We start from the raw sequence: 22,709 nt of genomic DNA, 5'->3' as shown, positions 1-22,709 counted from the left end.
CCAATCCATGCTCTTTCATCAGGTTCAGATGGAATAATCCTGGAGGTATGACTATGGACCTAAGGAGTTTACAGATCAGAAGGGTTCAACAGGTCTTCTTTCTGATCCCTCCCCTCCATAGGAGAGGAAAAAGTCCCCTCCAAAGGATCTCTGCTTTGCCAACTTTATAAAGAGGCCATTCTGTTTGAGTTGCAGAAGGAGGAAGTGTCCACGCCTGTTCATGGATGCCCCCCAAGGATATTGTGGCAGTACCCATCTACAAAATCTGCTCAGGAAAATTTTATCAGATAAACTTCCTTGAGCTAAAGGCAATCAGGGAAAAATTGTCCTAATACAAACAGATGATTGGCTAACTATGTTCAGTAAGCAGAGAATGGGTTCATATCTCCTGTGGCACATAACAGTCCAGATACTGTGCTGAGCTATCTCTCGTGGAATGGTCCTCAGAGACACATATGAGTGGGTGAGGTGACTGTCCTTGTGGACAGTCTAAATTGGATCCTGGTTTCCTTTGAATGGTTCCTGGACAGGGGAGTAGCAAGCCAAATTTCAGCATGTGTCAAGGTCCCAAAATTCTTTTCCAAGAGAAGGGGGTGCATGGCAACTAGCCCTGATCATCTGTACCCTAGATTGTAATCAGGGCCTTCTGATTGCAATTCTCTAATTCCTCTGGTTGTAAGACCTTATGGAAACTCAGAAGATACTGGGAATTATGATCCTCATAGCTCCGTATAAGCCAAGACAGATTTGGTTCCCATTCCTTTGGAGGATGTCCATCAGGGATACAATCAGGTTAGGGAATTCCCCAATACTCATCACTTAGAATCAGGGGCTCTTTCATCACCCCAACATTATGTCCCTGGCCCTCTCAGCCTGGATGTTGAAAGAGTAGCCCTTCAATACTTGAATCTGTCTGACAATGTGTCTCATATTCTTATGGCTACAAGGAAGAATTTCACAAGGACATCCTAGGATTTGAAGCAGAGAAAGTTTGCCATGTAGTGTGGGAAAGGCCCTGGATCCTTTTTCCTGTTCCACACAAAAACTGCTTGAGTACCTTTTACACCTCTCTGAGTTGGGTTTGAAATCCATCTTAGTTAGGGTTCACCTCAATATGATTGGCGCTTATCACCACCATGTATTTAGTAAATCTATCTCCATACAGTCTTTTGTTGTCCATTTCTTGCAGGCAGGCATCAGTTGAAGCCTCCCATCCAGCCTTCTGCTCTGTCATGGAACTTCAAGATGATACTAAAACAGCTGGTGAAAACTCCCTTTGAAACTCTGGATTCTTATGAGCTGAATTTCTTGACCTGGAATGTTATAATTTTGGTGGCAGTCACTTGAGTACATGGAGTCAGTGAGCTCCAGGCAATAGTGTTTTATCCACCCTATACAAAGTTTGTCACAATAGGCTGGATCTGAGCACGCATCCTAAGTCTCTTCTTAAAGTTGTGCAGTAATCCACAAAGGTGAATAGACATTGCAGTTTGGACCGCAAGGGAGCCGTAACCCTATCCGGAGCCCTCAAATAATCCACTCAGTTTTCGTTGTGCTTGACACCAATATGCCTGGAATTACCGTAACTAAGTGTTCCATTTCTAATTGGCTAACAGAATGCATTTCCTTCTACTGTGCCCAGGTAGTACCTTTCTTATCTAAGAGTAGCTAGCTTGTACCCGGTACATGGCCTTTTTTTGCGTGGCACTGTTCCTTGGGAACTAGATTTCAAAGGAAGCTTATCTAAATGATAAACCCTTAGGGGCGGATTTTAAAAGGAGCGCGAATAGCCTACTTTTGTTTGCGCTCCAGGCGCAAACAAAAGTACGCTGGATTTTAGTAGATACGCGCGGAGCCGCGCGTATCTGCTAAAAACCTGGATCGGCGCGCGCAAGGCTATGGATTTTGTATAGCCGGCGCGCGCCAAGCCGCGCAGCCTACCCCCGTTCCCTCCAAGGCCGCTCCGAAATCGGAGCAGCCTCGGAGGGAATCCTCTAACACCCTCCCCTCACCTTCCCCTCCCTTCCTCTACCTAACCCACCCGCCCGGCCCTGTCTACACCCCCCCCTTACCTTTGTTGGGGGATTTACGCCTCCCGGAGGGAGGCGTAAATCCCCGCGTGCCAGCGGGCCTCCTGCGCGCCGGGCCGCGACCTGGGGGCGGGTACGGAGGGCGCAGCCACGCCCCCGGACCGCCCCGGGCCATAGCCACGCCCCTGTACCTGCCCCCAAAACGCTGCCGACACGCCCCCGAAACGCCGCGACGACCGGGCCCGCCCCCCGACACGCCCCCCTCGGAGAACCCCGGGACTTACGCGAGTCCCGGGGCTCTGCGCGCGCCGGTAGGCCTATGTAAAATAGGCTTCCCGGCGCGCAGGGCCCTGCTCGCCTAAATCCGCCCGGTTTTGGGCGGATTTAGGCGAGCAGGGCTCTGAAAATCCGCCCCTTAAGTTTTAGGAAACTGATCAAAACATGGAGAATAACTTTCAAGCAAATGTGCGCAGCAGCATATATGTGCGTATATGGGCATAAGCAGATCTACACTAGTTTTTTATAACCAACCCTGTTTTATAAAAGACGTATATCTCTACCCTACAACATATGCGCATACGTAGGCTTACGCGTGAATACATGGAATGCATTGAAAGAACATAAATCAATGCATTCGATGCATGGTTTTTTCCTACCTATTTTAAAATTTTCCACATTTATATTTTATGTGCAAAAGTAAAGTAGGACCTACTTATGTAAAACCATATTTACACACATTAAAACGTGTGTCAAGGAAATTACCAGTTTTACCAATTAGTCCACCAGTTCGCCCAATCCTTCTCCAGGTCATTGAGACCTTCCTGGTTCTTTAGCCTGAACTTCCTCCAGGTCACCCAACTCCCATTTAGTCAGTACTACGCAATAAACATGTTTAACGTCATTTATGTCAGATAGATAGAAAGTGCAAAATTATGCGAGTAAGCAGGCACATTTGCATGCATAAGTGCCTTTTAAAATAGCAACTTTCTTACTTAAATATTGGCCCTGCCCTGGAATGCGCCTAAACTGCTCCATTTTCACATGTGTATATGTGTGCACAAAAGTGAAAATATGCATGCATTATTGACTTTTATAAAATATGGAATACATATGTAGAGGTCACTTATTTACGTAACGTTTTGAAAATTCAACCCATAGCCTTTTTTAACAGGCTTTTAAATTTAAATTTTATTAGGCAATATTTGATTTAGTTATAAGCCTTGTTTAAGTGCTTTATCTTATCTTTTTTTAAATGTTGTTTTGATTGATTTCCTTATTCTGTGTCTTGCATTTTATTTATTTATATTCTTTGGTTATGTATTTTAAGATTTTAAATTATTTTATTAAGTTATATGAGATGTGTTCCACACTTTTATGTTAATATTTTATCATGTTGTATCCTGCCTTGCGATTTTAGAAAAGGTGGATGTAAATAAAATGATTGATTGATTGATTGAGTACGGTTTCCTTTGACTGACTTGTCTAAAGGCATCAGTTATGTATGGCCCCTTATATTCCTCCTCTTTTATCCCTTCTTTCCTTTTTAAATTTAATTGAATTTTAGATTTCTAACTTTCGTGACTTGACAGACACTTCTAATAAGACTACCATAAGATTAGGAGAGCTGCTAGCAGCAGATTATAATAGAGATATGGTTAAAGGCGGATTAAATAGTCACAGTTGAATTAAGGGGTTAATTTTCAGCCTTTAAGTATAGACATTAAAGGCTGAAAATCTGCATGTTGGGGTAAGTAACAAAAAGAATTAATATATGTCCTTCGGGTATGTCACTTGGGGATGACAACGAAGGATGTTTATCTGTTTAGATGGCCTCCAGGGCAGATCTGGAAGAAACACATTTTCAGTTGGCGACAAAATGTCTTGTAGTCATTAGTGGCCTGCAAGGTAGGGGGCCACTCTACTGAAGGTGCTGGATCAGTTTTTTCTTTCCAGTCGGAGAGTCTTGAAAGAAGAAGTCGCTAGATGTTGCTTTTGGCCTGACATTTTTGTATGAGATGATAACCCTTCTCTTTGTCAAGCAAGTAATGCCAATGCCTTTTATCACAGGCTTTAGTTATTGGAATATAGGCGTCCTTTATGAAAAGGACACCTTATGGGCGGGTTATGTCCATCTGTCTGTGACCTAGTATCAGCAGAGAAAAGGGGCAGCACAGAGAGTGAGCTTAGGGGGCAGGGTTAGCTTTAGTAAAGAACACAATAGGCATTTCTGTTTTCAGTCACTGGAAGTACACATTGCCTATATATTCTGTTTCCAACACATTTTATCCCTGTTCTACATTTTCTCTTTACTCATTATCTTTTTTTGCCTCCCTTCTTTACCATAATGCATTGCTACAACCATATATATATATATATATATATATATATATATATATATATATATATATATATATATATATATATATATATATATATATTCTTCCCTCCTCTATTCATGCTTCTCTTTTTCCACAATTCTTTTTATTCCCCTTATGATCCTCTGACCTCCCTTTCATCTTTTATGTTTCCTTCCCCTTCATTTTACAAAGCCACTCTTGGAATAGAGCTTCCCCTCGCTCTGTCAGTCTTGAGCTAGCTGATGAGCTCAGGCCCTCTGTTCTTGGGATGAGAAGATTGCCTGTGGATGGATTGCTTGCTTTTTCCTGGTTGGAAGCACATCCAGTGGAATACAGATACCATGCAATATTTATATCCTGCACTCATACATTGCATGTTTGAAGTAGATAACATAGTCAAATCATACATAATCTTAAAAACACAAATAGAAAAGCCCACAACCTTACGTATAATAAAAAAATCTGAACCTGTCTTGTTCCGCAGTCCTTTAATGAGGGCTTGGAATCAGCTTTCAATACATTTACTGACAATTAGAAAAAGGAACTCTGAGTAAATTCCATAGCTATGACAGATGTGAATTAGTCCACCTGTCCATGTGTGGGAGAGTTATAGACCAGTTCATTTACCTCTAAAAAGGAGAAGTAATGTGAAAGTGATTAGCAAGGAAGGATAACTTAGTTTAGAAACTCAGAAAAAGGGACAAATCCCTGTTTTACTTTTTATGTTCTTTGCTGGAAGATTCTTCTAGTGCAATGAATGACAGCCACACTTATTCCATTTTTTTACATATTAGTCTGGATACCTGTATCAGCCAGTTGGGTTTGCTTTTAGGAACAAGTGGAAGAAACAAGCCAAATACAGAATCTGATTAAACACTAAAAGCTGCTTTAAGGTGCAATTTATGTGCGGCCTTTGCACCAATTTTCAAAGTAAATATCCATGCGAATTTTATTTTGTAAATGGCCCTCAGGGAAAAGGAGATTTGCACCTGCTTTTTCAGCAGATATAATTTACAAACAAAACGATGTGTGTAGTTTTGAAAATCCAAAACTCTGCACGTAGTTTTCTCCCCTGACCTAACCCCACCATGGGAATGCCTCCACTACAATGCGGGCAAAAGGACATGGGCGGTGGAACATCAAATGAGCTTTGACTCGCAGAGACGGCAGGTTTATTTTCAAAGGTTCGATTCCCATGGGTAGGGTGCTGTTATGTCTGTGAAAATTGCCCTCCCTATTGTAAGATGATAGATTTATCATTTGTTTGTGTATTTTATTTTCATCATGACTGTTTTTTGTCAGAATGTATTTATGTACGTTAAATTTTGTAAACCGCTTAGACCTGTGTACTGTGTAGGCGGTATAGAAAAGCTTTTAAATAAATAAATAAAATAAATAATGAGGTTCCTTGTTTTTTCCCCCAGAGGACTTTTCTAATGCCTCGCCTACCAAAGGCCCTTCTTAACCCGCATGGTTATTCTTTTATAGGGTGAGAAGGGAGCAATAGGAGACCCTGGACCCAGAGGACCTTACGGTTTGCCGGTATGTTATCATATGCTTACTGACACTTTTAGTCAACCTTGAATACCTTGTACTGTATTTTATTGCTATTTCCAGTGCAGCGCAGTAATTCAGTAAGGGTGGAGAGGACAGATAAACCCAAGTAATTGGACCTGAGATAAATCCTTATCATGTACCACATCCGATAACATAGATGGCTGCTTCCACCGAAAGCCAGGGATTTTGCACTTCTGCAGCGTGTACATATTAGACAGAATTTTCCTATCAGGCTTGGCTCTGAAAACACTGTAGGGAGATAAGAGACAATCTAATAGTGGTTTAGAAACTCTGACTTTGTTTGCCTGCTCCTTTGACAGGGCAAAGATGGAGAACCTGGTTTAGATGTGAGTATGCCTGGTGGCTGATTTATTAAGCACAGTGGTTGGCAAAATATTTTTTTCAAAATTAGTGATGAATGCATGTGCATGGTATATTTATTTTCCTTTTGATGTTTGTTTATTTTTCATTTTTCCATTTACTAGGTGGAGATAGCACATTGTATATTAATGTCCCCAGATTTTGGATATTATACAAAGAATGTATGTAGATTATAGCTATTGTATGTTTTCTGTGCATTCATATCCAAAATCATAGTAAAGGAAAAACATGTAGATATATACACACTCACAAAAAGCATAAGCCAAAAGTATTATTTTTCACAAGATGCCAGTAAAGTAGTGTTCGTATAAAAGACCAACATGTTTGGAAAGCATATGTTTATACAAGACGCACTAAACTATTTATACAAGTGAGGGCAAATATAAGAGAGCACAATTAAAACAAACAGCACATGGGTTCACCCAGTTTTCTCAGCTCTGTTCAGACCTATGCTTGCTTCTTCCATCTGTCCTGTCAGGCTTTGCAGTCAGTGCGTTCCCTGCACCATTACTGTTACTTGCTTCAGCATGGAGGAAGCACCCTATAACAAATTACATGGAATTAGTGACAGTCAGTGCAGATCAGTTTATCTACTTCAGCAATAACAGGACTCTTTGACCTCTCAGGGCTCCGGGGCTGTACTTCTTGGTCACAAACACTGTGCTATATCAGGATCTTTCTCTCCCTGTTAGAAATCCAGTAGCCATATTGGCCCTGGAGATGGTGCTGTGCAGGAGCTTTTGAGAGCGCACAAGTCTGTTCTTCAGGCGTTCCCTATGAAGTCTTCGGATTCGGAGGGGATTTCAAAAGCTCCAGTACCCCAACATCTCTGGATAGTTCTTGTTGGAGACAGCAACATGTGCCAGCTCTACTGTGCAGACCCAAGGCACACATCCTTTTCATTTTGAAAATTATCTATGATTATAGCACTCCAGCCATACATTCTGATTTATTTTCCCGATACCCCAAACAGGTTAGATAGATAAGGTGTTCTTGTGTATTTTTTCAGGGTTTCCCAGGTCCACGAGGAGAAAAAGGTGACCCAGGAGAAAGGGGAGAAAAGGTGACTGAAATGCTGCTAACTTTTCTGTGCTTTCTCAGCCAGTCAGTTCTGCTGTCTCAATCCTATCACTTGCCAAATAAACCCAATCCTCATCCTGTGTGCCAAATGACCGCACAAGTATAAACATCAGCTGCATCAATGATATTCAGACTTTGCCATCCGGTGAATCACATTAAGACTCAGAGAGGCACATTCAAACATCTCCCTTATAAACCTCTAAATGTAATGCAGGTACTAGTGCCATTTAATCTGGTGATGTTTTCAAAATTCAGGGGCAATGTTCTCAAAAGGATTTTCTTGTAGACGTAGAATGGGAGGAAAACCTTTAATGAACGGAGTCCTCCGTGGTACAAGACAAAGCCACAGCGAGAACTCTGAAGAGTCACAGGTGACTCAGGAGCCACAGGCTGAGTATGAGTAAACCAAAAGATCTCCAGGCAGAAAAAAAATTAAAGCTCCACCGAAGTCTAAAATAATTCAGGAGCATAGTGCTTTCAGCATTTTCCAGAAATTAAGGATGAGGTTTCCAGATGCAACCGGGCCAAGGCATTTGCTCTGCCCCAATCAAGCACTGTGCTGTTATTGTCAAGCACAGATTCTTAGAAGGAAAATGGTGAAGTCCAAAAAACATAAACATAAGTCTATTGTATGTTTTATGCGAGACTCCAATTACAAATGTAAGATCAAAAAGCTGGCTAAAAAATACTCTACAACAGCAATAAACTATACAAACAACTGTGATACGCACAAATCTTATATAAAAAAAAAATTAAACATAAAAACAATGTCAAATGTCAAAATTCATATGGGAGTCCAGAAACCTTTTTATACTTTACTTAACAACCTAAGGTCCTGATTCACTAAGGCATTTCTCCCATTCTGTCTTTATGGGAAAATGCTTTGATGAATCAGGCCCTAAGATCTTGAACCAGGTTGAAACCTATCTTCAAAATAGAGGAAAGATGTATATTTGAAAGAGCTGAATTAGTCAATCTGACTGGCCCATTTCTGTCTTTTGCAGCATGTATCAATCCTCTATGCCAAAGATATGTGATTACAAGCAAAGGCCAGGATTCATCATTCCTTGTGGAATGATGAACCCTGCACTAAAGGGGGCAGGGGGGGGGCGAAGAAGGGGGCGGTCGGGCGATAGCCTGCAGCCGGCCACACCACAGAGGTGCGGTTTCGCTTGCCGAGGTGCGTCCATGCTGCACACTATCGCGGGCATAGCGCTACCATAAAAAGTGCTATTTCCTGTGCTACTGCCGGCGAAAATATTCTAAACATTATCGCCAGCAGCGGTGCCACCGGCCTATTTCCCTAATCCCCTCCCTATCGCCTCCCCTCCACCTAATTTGAATGCTACCGCTGCGAGTATGGCCTTTCACGGTTAGAAAATAACCCCGAAAGTTTGAATCAAGTCCATTGGGCTGAATTCACTCTGCTTTGAAACCATCAAAATGTACACCCTAAATACACTGACTGAATTATCAGCAGCAGAAAGCCTGCATTGTGTTTCACATAGTAAAATAGATTTTCAGGAGGCCGAACCTGCATTAAATAACTGCCATGGTAAACCAATGAGCACTGTTATAGTGCTCTTCTAAGCCAGCAGGTGGATACAGGAATTGAATTAACATCCAGGGTAAGGGGGATACCCATTATCACTAGCAAACACACAAGAAGAAATAACATCAGATACAATGTACACATAATCTTTTCGCTCAAAACTACTCTGAAGGATTCATTCTCTTCCTTCTACACCTATTCAACAGAACTCCTCGCTGAGGATTATGATTACATACAGTATATAGTCATACAGGGAGCTCTGCTTTAATAGATGGGCAACATGGCAGGACGCAGAAATTTGACCTCCATGTCTATTACCTTGTGTTGTGTGGATGATATGAAGGAGAGGTATGATTCTCAATGTCACATAATACTGTACAGATATAAATCTGTATTTAAATCAGTTATGTGAAATTGAGAAATGATTGTATGCAGTAGTATTAGCTAATGCTATAAGTAGTCAGTAAACGCTGATTATATGAACCCTGAATAATATAACATGTAATAAATGTAGATTCAAAAAAAGACCTGTTATATGGATGTCAAAATATGGATGTCAAAAATCATAAAGAATCTGGTACACTCAAATTCTTTATGATTTTTGACATCCATATAATAAGTAGTCAGTATGCATGAGTCCTGTTTGACAGTGTCATAGTGCAATGTGCCAGTGCTATACATGTCCTTTCATATCCCCTATGGGCCTGAAGATCCATAGCCCCATAGATATATGCTGTGTGTATAAAATGATAAGAGCTATATGGGCTGGATTTTAAAAAGGTTACGTGCGCCGGGCCTAATTTCAAAAGGCCCGGCAATGCACGTAAAGCCCCGGGATGTTAATTTGCTGCTGTGCCAGAGATCGCGCGCCGGCAGTTGGCCGGCACGCACAACTTACTTCACCCCCAGGGCTGAAGTAAGTTTTGTAATAAAAGACAGAAAAAGGAAAAGGTAGGGGGGAAAGGGTGGGGGGAAAGGGCGGGGGAGGTAAGGGAAGGGAAGGTGGGGTGGGGGTAGGGAATGGGGGAAGGCAGCGCGGCTCAGCGCAGGCTTGGCGCGCACAAAGTGCACAATTGTGCACACCCTTGTGTGTGCCGACCCCCGATTTTGTAACATACTTGCGCCTGCGCGGGCATGTTATAAAATTGGGCGTACATGTGTGCGTGCCGGGTAGTGCGCACACATGTACGCCCGCGTGCAACCTTTTAAAATCTACCCCTATATGTGTAAAAGGATTTGCATGCATGTAGAAAGTGTGTAGAGTGCAAGTCTGAGTATGCAAAGTTTGAGTGCATAAGTATGAGAGAGAGAAAAAAGATAGTAAAGGTCTTAATACAAGAAGAACGAGACTGAACAGGATATGAAAGATGGCATGAATGTTATATAAGCTAATGTAGATATTAGAGTAAGTAAAAGTGGTTTTCAAGGGCAAACGCCATAATCCAAGCAGAAAAAAGTTGTATTGGCCCTTTAGTAGATGTACTTGTATGAGAAATTTTAACAAATTAGAGAAGAGTTATTTTTAAAACAGGTTGGAGCGATATCTGATAGAGTGAAAGAAGAGGGCTTATTGTAATTAGCTTTTCTTTGTTTCTCCTAGCATAAGTAAATTTAGGAGCCCAACTTTCAAAATTCTCCATGAATTTCAGTTTGCGCGCATAAGTGGACACGCAGAGATTTACGCAAGTATTTTAGAAACTGTGTGGCGGGTACCACGTAGTTTACAAAATACTACATATTTCTGCCTTGAAAATACGTGTATATAGTTTAGGCACTTTACCTATTTTATAAACGTGTTCATGTATATTTTAGGCACGTGAAAATAGATAACATGTCCGCTTGATAACCCTGATTTAAATATGGAGACAAGTAGTTTATAAAGTATGCGTGTACACTATTCTGAAAATACTTGGGTGTGTACTTGAACTCACCAGTTTGCCAATACTTCCACCAGTTCACCCAGACCCTTTCCAGTTCACCTAGACCCTCTAGCATTTCACCCTGAATCCCCACCAGTTTACCCAGACTTCCCATCAAAAACTGCAGACAAAAGACAAGTTGAGTAGCAGGTGTTAAGTTGTTCAGACAAGTTCAGTAAGTTATGCATATATAATTCTTATAAAATAGCAACCTGTATGTATGTTTTTGAAACCCACCCCAGAACTCCCCTCGATCCCCATTTTTTCTCTTGCTAAAATGTACACGCCATACTGCAAGGACGCATATATTCTCAAGGTTTTTAAAATAGAAAAACATATGTACATGCTACTTACATGCATAAATGCTATTTCTACATGTGAAACCCCTTTGAAAATTCACTCCAAAATGTGTCAGACTTCCAGAGGAAATAATTGGAGCTCCATGGCCATGATAATGCTTGGGCCTTGAGCAGAAGTAACCAAATTAAGGCTTAAGAAATGCCAGAGATGAAGGGAAGATACGTATATGGGTATAATAAGTGTTTGCGAGTGGAATGGAGAAACTGTACATGGATATTCTTGTACATGGAATATCCTGTGTACATGGAAGATCTTATTTTGTGCTGAATACCTTCTGAATATTTCCTTTTATGAAAGTTGCAATTTGGTAAAACCCAAATGTTCACCCTCCTGAGGCAAAAATTTTTTTGTGGGAACCAAGACCCCTAGGTCTTAATCCCATCTTTTCTACCAATGCTGCTATGAAGTTACATCATGCTTGTTAAAGAACAAGTACAGTGATGTCATGATCATCCACTTAAGTTATCACTGCGGTAATGTGCACAATGAGTAGCAAGCTGGTGAGGGAGAATTCCAAGGAAAATAGTCACATAAAGACAGAAAGCTTTCAAGTGTTCAGTCATTCAAATATTCCTCAGATGTCACCTTCTTTCATTAATTTCTCCTGCCTTTAGAACTGCTTACCAACAATGGGGTAAATTTGTAAAGGCCCATGCGGGCGTCCATGTGCACGCGGTTCCCTGCGCACGCACATGGATGTGCCAGTTTTAAAACATGAGCGCATCGCCGCGTGCATGTTATAAAATCTGATACCCGCATGCACATGCGAGCCTGATTTTGTATCAGTGTGTGTGCGTGGGTGCCCACTTGTGCGCGCAGAGGGGAGGAATTTTCTAACTCACGCGCGGTGACGCGATCAGGCCTTTGCTCAGTTCCCTATCCCCCTAACCTTCCTCCCTTTCCCCCTCTCCTCCCTGACCCCTAAACCCATCCTACCTACCCTAATTTTTTTGTTGGTACAACTTACCTGCTCCTTTGAGCAGATGTAAGTTGAGCATGCCGGCCAGCTGCCATCGCATGCTTCACCGGGACAGCACCATTTTGCGCTGTCCTGGCCAGCCCCCTGCTCCATCCCTGGCCCGCCCCTTTGGAACAACCCAGCACTTTCATGCGTACCAGGAGATAGGCACATGGCTGGGACGTTTTGAAAATGCGCTTGGCGTGCACTTGTCCCGGCCGTGTGCATATCTCTCGGGTTTTGTGCACGCCAGGCTTTAAAAATGTAGCCGAATGACAACGGAGTTGATGTCATAGCAGTCCAGCTGAACATAATTCTATAGCAATAAGTTTGGAATAAGAATCTTGCTAGCTAGAATTTCTGCTGTCATCATTTTCTCTGAATCAGAACCCTAGATAATTAATAAAAAAAAATATATATATATATTGAGCCCATTGAAATAAATATTGGAATAGGCCCTCTTCCCTTCTCCCCACACACATTAGCTGTATGATCCAACATGCCACAGAGTATACATTTGTTGGCACACAGGAAAGACAGATAAGGAAATTTCATAAACTCATGGTGTCAGAAAGACTGATGACACAATGATCCATAAAAAAGACTTGCTTTAATGTGTGGTAGATTACTTTATGTGATTTTATTTTGTGGTTTGTTTTCGTGTATTGATCTCAGTGAGATTATATGTTTCATTTAAAAATGTTTAACTTACTTTTTGGAGTAAATGTTTCTTTGTATTCTAAGTGTACTTGGTTTCTCTGTGTTTTGTGTGAAATATCCTCCATGTGCTACCTCCTAAACATGCCTTCCTTTCCAGAGGTGCATTCCTTCCTTCTCCTTCAAACTCCTTTCCTATACATCCTTTCTCCTTATTTGTAATATTGTCCCTCAGTTTAAAAATAAAATTCCCTACAGCTACCACCATGAAATTTCTCCCTTGATTGCTATCCAGTGTCCCCATTAATAGCCCTGGTCCTCTTCCCTAACGTCCTTGTAATAATCCTGACTTTACTTTCAATAATAATAAGCTCATCTTGCTTGCTTAATCTCTTTCTTTTTTTTTTGTGTGTGTAGCGGACAAACTGAGCATGGACCTGAAACTCATTTACCACTGTGATCTACTGTCGTGGAAATTTGTTACGAGAGAACAAATGTATAGGGATCTCCTGGCAGCGTCCACATTTCCTAGAGCTCTGTAGAAAGAAAATATTTTAAATGGCTAACTTTACAAACCTAGAAAAAAGTCATGAGGATCCCTACCAAAATCTTTTGCCTGACTAATGTCAGCTGTGGTGCACCTTGTAAAGTTTTTTTTTTTTTTTGTTTGGGGGGGGGGGTTATTTAGTAAGCCACAATGCATGGAAACGCGTGTTATTATCCAGCTCCCTTTATTCTTGATGGGAACTATTCACTGATAATGGTGCAGCTTAGTAAGTAACTCCCCTTTTAGCTTCCATTTTGTGAATGTTGGAGGTGTACAAGAAAAATTAGGCCTGAGATTAAATCTCCGTAGGACAGATCTGACTGTCTGCTTAGGCAGCCTCAGTATTTCTTTTGTTGCATGCATGAGAAAAAAAACACCGCGAACAAAACAGCTTCGGATATTTGATCGTTTATGAAGTCCAGGAATTTCTTATTGACTGAAACAAGTTGTCCTGTAAAAACAGAAGACTGGGATGGTGTAAATACAGGATGTATCTTCTGTGTGGCTGCGTATTCTGTGGCATGCATACCTCGTTTAAGACTTAATGTGGGCTCATGTGTCGACTGTGCTAGGTGTGTGCTTTTTATTAAGAACAAAAATGCATGCGGTTTTGTGGTCCCAATCTATGCATGTTCTGACTAAGAATCATTTCCAAAAAATGCCAAAATAAAAGGGGCTCTTTTTGCAGTGTGCAATTTTAAAAATTAATGTTCATGTAGCAAAATACTTGAATAGTATAAAATAACTTTTATGTCAAAAAATGTGCATTCTTATTTTATTCATTGATTTTAATTTTTTATATTCTTTTTTTGTTTGTTTTTGTTTCTGCAAAAGTAAAAAATGCTGCATTGGCTGCTTTCTACTTTATTGCACTTTTAAACCCTTTTTGTAAGTCATGTGTTAGGCTGCAGGGAATAACTGTGTGGTGGCGCATATTATTATTATTATTTTAAAACTTTTATATACCGATATTAGTGGACCACATCATACATATTGTAAAGAAATGCCTCAAAAAGTCCTTTATTGTTGTTGTGCATGCTGTGCTTATTGATCTTTTTTGATGACTAAAATATAGAAGTTTAGGAAATGCTTGCATGCTGTGTTTTGCCTGCAAAAGAAAAAAAAAGTATAATTTATACCTCAGACAGTTGCGTGAGTGTATACTGTGAAAATGGAGCCAGGTATTAGTCCAAATTAATCCAGGAATATGGTTATATTCTTTCTTCCTGGTGTGTTATCGGTCAGTGAAAAACCAGCTCTGTACTTTCAGAAGGCTCATGCCTCACTGCTGATGACTGTTCATGGTGGCAGAGCAATGAGCAGGAAAAAGCAGGCATTCCTCAGCTAGGCTAGCTCTGCAGCATCTGAAAGGAACAAAAGCAGACGCCAGCTATCAAACTGACGGCCAGATTCATTAAGGCCTTTCTCCCATTTGGGGCCAATGCAATAAAGTGCGCCCAACCTAGCGCCCAGGTTTACGCGCGGTTGGATGTGTGTTTTGGATGCGCTAGACTAGCACCCGATGCAATGAGGAGATTAGCGCAACCAAAACGTGCGCCCAAACAACTGCAAAACTGATAGCGCTTAACACACGTAAATTCCATGGAGATGAGGCTATTAGCTATTCCCTCCTGATGCAGAAAATCACTGAGCGCAATTCCGGATGCACTCACGCACAATAGCAAGGGACAAAATCGGCCTGAAGCGGGATAAACTGGGCGCACGCCCATTGCAGTTCTGGGCGCCCAATGTATTTGAGCACTAGGGACCCTAATGCAGCACCTTATTTTAATACTGCATCATGCATCCAGGGGATGGGGATGTGCTCACATCAGTAAAATAAGAGCTCAATTCGAGCGTCCATTTTAACACGCATCTTATTGTATTGGCCCATTTGTGTCTATGGGAAAAACCTGATAAAGGTTGATTTTAAAAGTTCCACGCCCCAAAGCCAGGAGATATGTGTGTCTCGGGCCACGCAGATTTTAAAAAGTGCATGAGTACACGTATTTCTCCGGGTACACGCACAAATCAAAAAGTTTAAAGAAGGGGCAGGGCATGGGCATGATCTGGGCAGAGCGTGGGCGGGACATGGGTGTTCCGGGAAGTTATCTTGAAATGTGCACGTAAGTATTTATGCGCACAAGCGCGCACCAGAGTCCCCTACTGTGTAACTTTAATTCTGCTATGGATGGCGTATAAGTATTAAAGTAAAAAAAAAACTAAGCAAGTCAGCGGGGTTTTAAGGGTTGGGGGAAAAAGGATAAAAGGGAGGCTATATATGGGGGTGGGGTTTTAGGAAGTCCGATCCATTAACCTGGCGAACTGGGAACGAACTGGGAAAAAGGACTATTGCATTGGCGCGCGCTGTTTTTAAAATCCCTGCCATGTACGCGATAGAGCCGGAATTTGCATGCACATGCGTATCCATATAAAATTGTGTGCACATCTAAGCACGTACAGCTGATTTTATACCGTGTGCTCATATATGCACGTATGTTATAAAATGGCCACGTCCAGTCACACGAGCCGGCATACGCACCTACATGTATGCCCACGGGGCTGTTTAAAAGTCCCAGTGAATCAGGTACTTAAGAAGCAAAGAGCACGAGATGATTGGCAGGAATGTCACTGTGTAATTTTTAGAAAGGGACTTATTTATGCTGAAAGCATGCTTTAAAATTTTGTTTATGCTCCAAAATGTTCACGTTTACAGAAGGAGAACGTCACTGGGATGGTAACTTTTAAACAGCCGCGTGGGCGTACATGTACATGATTATGCTGGCTTGCGGGAATGGACGCGGCCATTTTATAACATACGCACGAATATGTACGCATTGTATAAAATAGGCTGTACACTCGTACACGTGCGCACAATTTCGTATGGACATGTGCACGTGTGTGCAAATGCCAACTCTACCGCAGAAGAGGGGGGGATTTTAAAAATAACGCACACCAATGCAATAGCCCTTTTTCTCAGTTCATTCCTACTCTGCCTGGTTAATAGATCGGACTTCCTAACCACCCCCCTCATATGTAGCGTCCCTTTTACACTTTTAACCCTGATCTTTAAACCCCGCTGCCTTGCCTATTTTTTTTTTTTTTTATTTTAATACTTACACACCATGCATAGCAGAAGCAATGTTACGCAGTAGGGGACCCCGGTGCGTACTTGTGCGAGTAAATACTTGTCTGCACAATTCAAGGCAACCTCCTGGAATGCCCATCTTCACCCATGCTCCACCCAGACCATGCCCACACCCTGCCCCTGTTTTAAACTTTTTGATTGGTGTGCGTACCGGGAGATACGCGCATACTCACGGGCTTTTTAAAATCCGTGCGGCGCACGCCAGCCGAGGCACGCGCATATCTCCCGGTTTTGGTGCGCATAGGGCTTTTAAAATCGACCTTTATGTGACTATGTTGTGAAATTAGACTGAGGAACATTATGACTCTGTGGCCTTCTGGTTGTCATAAAACCAGACCAGTGCTGTAAAGGTGACCCACAGTATTCCCAAGCTACACTATTTTGCAACTTTTCAAGCATCTCTATTTAGTTGCAGTCCTCACTTAAGTATCTTTTAAAGCATCTGCGTGGGAAATCGTTTCACGTTTCAATATGCCAAGGCACTTGAAGACAATTTGGTTTTGCAGTTATGTGTGTGCTATGCTGCATGTTGTGATGAGTCATGAGGTGCCTGGGATTTTGTTAGAATTTGTCACGCTGGTGTTTCCAATGCATGGAATTAGAGGTTAAAAATCCCACTTATCTCAGAACCTTGTTTACAGTATAATCTGTCTGACAGTAGAATATTTAGCACTGCCAGTGGCGCTCCTGAGAATAAAATAGATTTTTCCACTCTAATGCACGAACCAGAACACAGTGGTAAGTGTCTTTTCAGCCTTTTTCTGGTTAAAAATATGTACGCCGACATTTTTTACCCCCACTCCACCCCCCCCCCCCCCCAAAAAAAAAAAAAGAGAATAAAAGATTTTTGTTTTGTCCAAACCATTGTATCCACAGGGGGAAAAGGGAAAGAAAGGCAAAAAGGGGCCTAAAGGGGAAAAAGGAGAACAGGGTGCCCCTGGATTGGATGCACCTTGCCCATTGGTATGTCTCACGCTCACGTTTTAGAAGTCGGTCGTCCTGATGTGTTGTACGATGTCTTAGGATTCACTGAGAGAGGAGGAGCAAACACCTGCCAGATGCCAGCCTTCACCTTCCGTTTTGGTTTGAAATCATGTTTCCCTTTTAGCCTTAATTTTCTGGAAGAATCTTCCCACTCCGTGCTAAGGAGACCTGTGCCCGAGGGCCAAATAAAATCAGGCACGTCTAGTGCCAAATATTCTGTTTCTTCCTTCACCCAAGAAGGCCTACAATTCTCTCTCTGTTGCCATTCTCACCTTTGTCAGCTGTGCCTACTGGTATATGCTTGCTCCTCCCTCTTATAGTGTTTTTATTTTTCACTCCCGCAAAGTCGGTGATGAGAGCGTTTTATCTATGTCGGTAACATTTGCGAGTTCATCTTTACAAACAGGGATTCCGTGGCTTAAAGGGGGAAAAGGGGGAACCAGGCCAGCCTGGCCTGGACGGGCTGGATGCCCCTTGCCAATTGGTACAGTATTTCTCTTTCCTACCAACCCTGCATGCGATTCCAATGTGTTCGTCCGTTTCTGCCATTGCAAAGGTCCCGAAGACCCCCTGCATTCTGAACGTACTACATGCACGTGCATGAGCCAAGCAGCTTCATTAACAGCCATTGCCTGCGCACCGAGCGAATGCAGCGCATTCTGTCCAGGACACGCCCGCTAATTCTCCTCACGCATACAGCTTGTGTGCCTCGAGCATTTCTCATAAACATGCTTTCCCTCCCTCAGGATTGTTTTCATGTGGAAAAAAAAAAAAGTGTTCTGCCTTTTTCACCCAAGAGAATGAAATAAATTTAATCTTTCCCTTTTTTTTTTTTTTGCATTCTTGCTTCTTAGTGCCAGGAATGCTTTTAAAATAGTGCAGAAGAGCAAAGCAAGCTTTCTGAAATAGTAACAGTCTGCAGCCCCAGCCCTCTGTACTTCTTTGATTGTTTTTCGACTTAATGGTCTTTCTCTGGAACTCACATTCCTGCAAGACGTACAATTCCCTCCTACCCTATGTTAGCATGAACCCAAGAATCTCCCTATACTAAAATGGCAGCGTTTATCCCTTTCCTTGTACCAATCTGGCAATACAGATTTAGAGAGTGGCAAGCGCACGCGGACTTCAGCCCTAATTTTCGAAGCAGGCTTAGGCGCATACGTTCGCTCGGAAGATCGGCGTGCAAATGTGGAGCCCTGCGCGACTTGCACGCCTACGCATTTCCGCCTGCTTAGGAGCAGGTAGAAATGGTATGGGTACATTGACACATTGACTTTCGAAAATTGAAAGCATTGCACATAAATGGTTTCTCCACCCTCCAGCTTTGCCACCCCCCCTGCCCGAACACCTCTTTCAAGTTAATCGCTTCCATGCGGACTTTGACACGCACAACCTCTGGGGCGATTTTCCAAAAGTCGATTTACATGCATAAAACCATGCTTTGCGTGAATAAACGCTTTTGAAAATCAGGCCCTTAATTTTGAAATATCAGTGACGCTGTTCCTGGGCTTTCTAGTCCCATGGTTCATACCTGCACATGTATGCTTCTTTGGAAGGGCTTAAGGTACAAGCTTAAAAATTGGGGGGTTCCAAGTGAAGCTTAGATCCGCACGATCAGCCGTTGTTTGATTAGATAAGCACTATAACCCAGGAAGGGATAGTTTATTATTCAGTTGCATTGTATTGCAAATAAACACACTGGTATAAAGTTCAAAACTTTATCCCAAGGATTGTAAACCTAAAGTGCAGTTACCAGTTTGCTGTGTATTTATGGGAAAACCCTGATGAAAAGGTTTTCTGGGGAAAAAGTAAGCATGCTTTCATGATGGCAAGAAAGAAAATGAAGATTGTGTTCTGTTGTGGTGATATTATTTTTATCTGGAGCCTGCTGATGCCTCTGCTGATATATAGAGAAACACCTAGACGTAAATTGCTAGTTCTCAGAGCAAGATGCTAAGCCAAGGGAACAGCTATTTTTGTAGCAAAGCCCATGCCTGGAATAATAAATCAGCATACAAGAGTTAAGGACCTTAGCAGACCCAAGATATGCAGGAAATCCGGATCCAAACTACTGTGCATGGTTACCTTAAAGGGCAAATCATGTTATTCTTCTTATACTAGGGATTGCGGCAAGCATAAACTCCAGATAGAAATGATGCATTTTTTTCTCATGTAGAGTATCTCATTGTACATGCAGCCATGGTTCATTGTGAGCTCACAGATGTACTTGTGCAGTGACTCCAGGTCCATCTATTTTAAATGTGCATGAACTTATGATACAATTTGATGAGAGTGCATGTGAATATGATTGCCAGAATAGGATTATAATTATAATATTCTATTGGACCTAAAGACCTTTTCTGACCACGTGTCCTGTTCCCCCAAAAAAACAATAAATCAACAAATCAAAGCATCCATATTCTGGTTTGCTGACATCCAGTGCTCCTCTACGAAGGAGATGCATTCATCACAGAGAGATCTTCATTGCCCTCATATTAATGGGCTTCCGCATACTCTCACTCTGTTTCTCTGTAGTAATCCGGAGTCAACTTCCCATTAATGTTAAAGATCACTGCTGGGAAAGATGGAGGGGGGGGGGGGGGGTGTCAATGCTGATCTATCAGCCAAAGATGGAGAGCAGAGAGTCTCATAGCAGAGAGGAGAAGAGAGCTAATTTGATAACAACAAAGTTATTCTTGTAAAATCATTTCAAGATGCGTAAGAGAGCACTTTCTTATTTTGTTCCTTGAAAACAGGGCCCAGATGGACTACCAATGCCTGGTTGTTGGCAAAAGGTAAGAACTGCAGAACTGCCAATACAGTTACTTCTTAAAGCAGCAGTACTAGTCAGTATGTTCGGCAGCGGGTGCTTCTGAAAAGAGTAACTTGCCCTGTTTACAGTCTCGGGTTTTCTCTGACTCATAGTTTTACTCCTGTTTTGTTTTGGCCCTCAAATCCTCTGAACCATAAGAGGGGATCATTTTTCCCTAGGCACAGAATGGGAAAAAACTCTTGATAATCCAAATCCTTTATTTCTTGCACAGTTCCATTTTTATGGCATAAAAGGTGCACACTTTTTATTGTGGTTGCATATCTGCTTTAGTAGTTTTTTCCCCCTATACATGTTGCAGTTATAGTTCCTGATAACAAGGAGCACATCAGCAGCTTGATATATATATATATATATATTTTTTTTTTTTTTGGTCCTCAGTCTGATGATGGTTGTGATCGGTTAGGACGATGCATTCAAAACTTCAAACTTGTGGTTATTCTGGAAAATGGGATGGAAATTTTTTTAGCAACATCAAAAATGGTTAAACACACCTAGATTGCCCTATCTAAAAATTGCCCTTCTCCGGCCAGCTAAAAGTGCGCCTGGGCTCCATGGTGTGCATAATTATAGCTAAATTGCGAATAGGTGTTCTCAAGTGCTTGTTTAGGACAAGGAAGGAAAATAGGACACCTGCAAGTCATTTTCAAATGAATGTGCACTATTTTACCTCTCTCAGTCACCAGCACAAAATAGCAGCACATACTTTATGCTAATTTTCAAGGAAAAGCTACCTGGGGAGTTTCTCCTTGAAATTTAGCTCAAAGCACGCAAGCTAAAAGTGCTCTTATGCTTTACAAATACATGGGCTATTCGAAAATTGGCCTCAAATGATCATCAGAAAGAAAAAAAAAGTATTACATAGGGATTTATTTTGTTTAATTACAATACCAAGCTATTTAAAAAGATAGGATGACAGTACTGCTGCTTTATAGAGAGGTTTTAGCCTTTTTCTTTGGAAGGTTACTTTTCTTAACCTCAGATCAGAAATTATGCTCTCACTAGGTAACCCGCAGACAGGTGATAGTGCAAAAGCTCTGCCATTCTCTTCCTGAGTATTTCCTGTGCCTGTGCAGATAAAATGTGCCACTAATCTCTCTCTGTGCATTGCTCACACAAACGTGCATGGAATGAGCATGCAGTTATTTGCCTGGGGGCTGGGATAATTTTATAATCACGCTAATCTCATTCCATTTGGCAGAGTTCAATCCAGGTGTTTACGGGCACTCTCTTCCTCATTAGAGCCATGCCCGCAATTCATGATCTCAAAAACAAGGTTATAAAAACTCAACTTCCTGATCACAAAGGGAAAGGGGGTGCTGGTATGTACCAGGATCGCATTCCACCCTTTTCACAGCCCTGGATTTGTCAACACCCACCATACCTATGTCTAGGGCGACAAACATTTAGGGGCAGCAGGCTGGCTAAGAATTGCCACCTTCCAGCTCTGCTGAATCTCATTCAGCAGGGAATAGCCCTCTTACTGGAGGTGGTGGGGTTAGCACCAAAAGAGCCTTGGGATGGCAAAAGCCTAAATCCATCTCGACTTCTTGGATTATAATCAGTGCAATTACTGACCTTAAGGAACTATCATTGACTCCAATAAAATATATGATAGTGTGGCTAGATGAATGATGAGCTCCAGAAACTAAAGCAGTTTCATCAGTTCCTACAATGAGAGACATTATTGTAACTGAAGGAATACAGATACTATTGCCCAGATCCCTCTCAGGTAAAATACATGTAGTTTTATTCATCATTTACTATGTAGAAACTTCAAATAAGCTTACAAATATGAGAGGCACTGTTTTCTAGGATAGAGGTGTCTCAACTAGAGAAACAAAACATAACAAAAATGGCAGAAAATTTAGCATGAAAAATAATCCTCACTGAGTGAAACAAAAATGTTTTGCGGAGTATTTAAAACAGTTTGTATCATCCAACTATATTCCAAAAAACACCTGCACAAACTTCTCACACTCAAAAGGAAACAGTATCTTCAATCACCACCCAAAAGTGGGTTCCTGGCAAAAGATGCCTAGGTCATTTTAAAGCTGGCAACTCCTTTAAAGAACACAGACATCCAGTCGGAAACTGAGGCTATCATCCATGTAAAATAAAGAGAAAGCCATTACAAGAAAGCTCACCATTCAGTTTCAATATTGAGATCTTGAGGATATAGAGTCCAAACCAAGAATCCAACATAGCTCTTCCTTGGTAAGGAAAAAAAGCATATCTTTTCCTCTTTGTTGATTTATTATTCAGATAAATCATCACGCAGATGAGGGAAGATGAAAAAACTGTAACGTTGTAATAGGGCAGATAATTTGTGTGAGGCCTTTAAAAGTA

The 22,709-nt window shown here is 41.6% G+C and overlaps 1 protein-coding gene across 2 annotated transcripts in view; it reads left to right on the top strand.

The window, feature by feature from the left end:
• The window catches only part of COL25A1 (collagen type XXV alpha 1 chain), a 971,115-nt gene that overhangs the window by 936,164 nt on the left and 12,242 nt on the right, over positions 1–22,709 (top strand). The window contains exons 33-37 of one of the 2 annotated variants that reach the window (XM_029596528.1): positions 5,876–5,929; positions 6,265–6,291; positions 7,335–7,388; positions 17,423–17,509; positions 20,287–20,325. In XM_029596528.1, coding sequence (XP_029452388.1) covers positions 5,876–5,929; positions 6,265–6,291; positions 7,335–7,388; positions 17,423–17,509; positions 20,287–20,325 — 261 coding nt within the window. The remainder of the gene's footprint in view (positions 1–5,875; positions 5,930–6,264; positions 6,292–7,334; positions 7,389–17,422; positions 17,510–20,286; positions 20,326–22,709) is intronic. The other variant, XM_029596536.1, reaches the window with a different exon arrangement.

This window comes from Rhinatrema bivittatum, chromosome 1 (assembly GCF_901001135.1).
Source record: "Rhinatrema bivittatum chromosome 1, aRhiBiv1.1, whole genome shotgun sequence".
In the NCBI taxonomy this organism is placed as follows: domain Eukaryota; kingdom Metazoa; phylum Chordata; class Amphibia; order Gymnophiona; family Rhinatrematidae; genus Rhinatrema; species Rhinatrema bivittatum.
The sequence above is the reverse complement of the archived record's forward strand: the minus strand, read 5'-3'. Positions and strand labels throughout refer to the sequence as shown.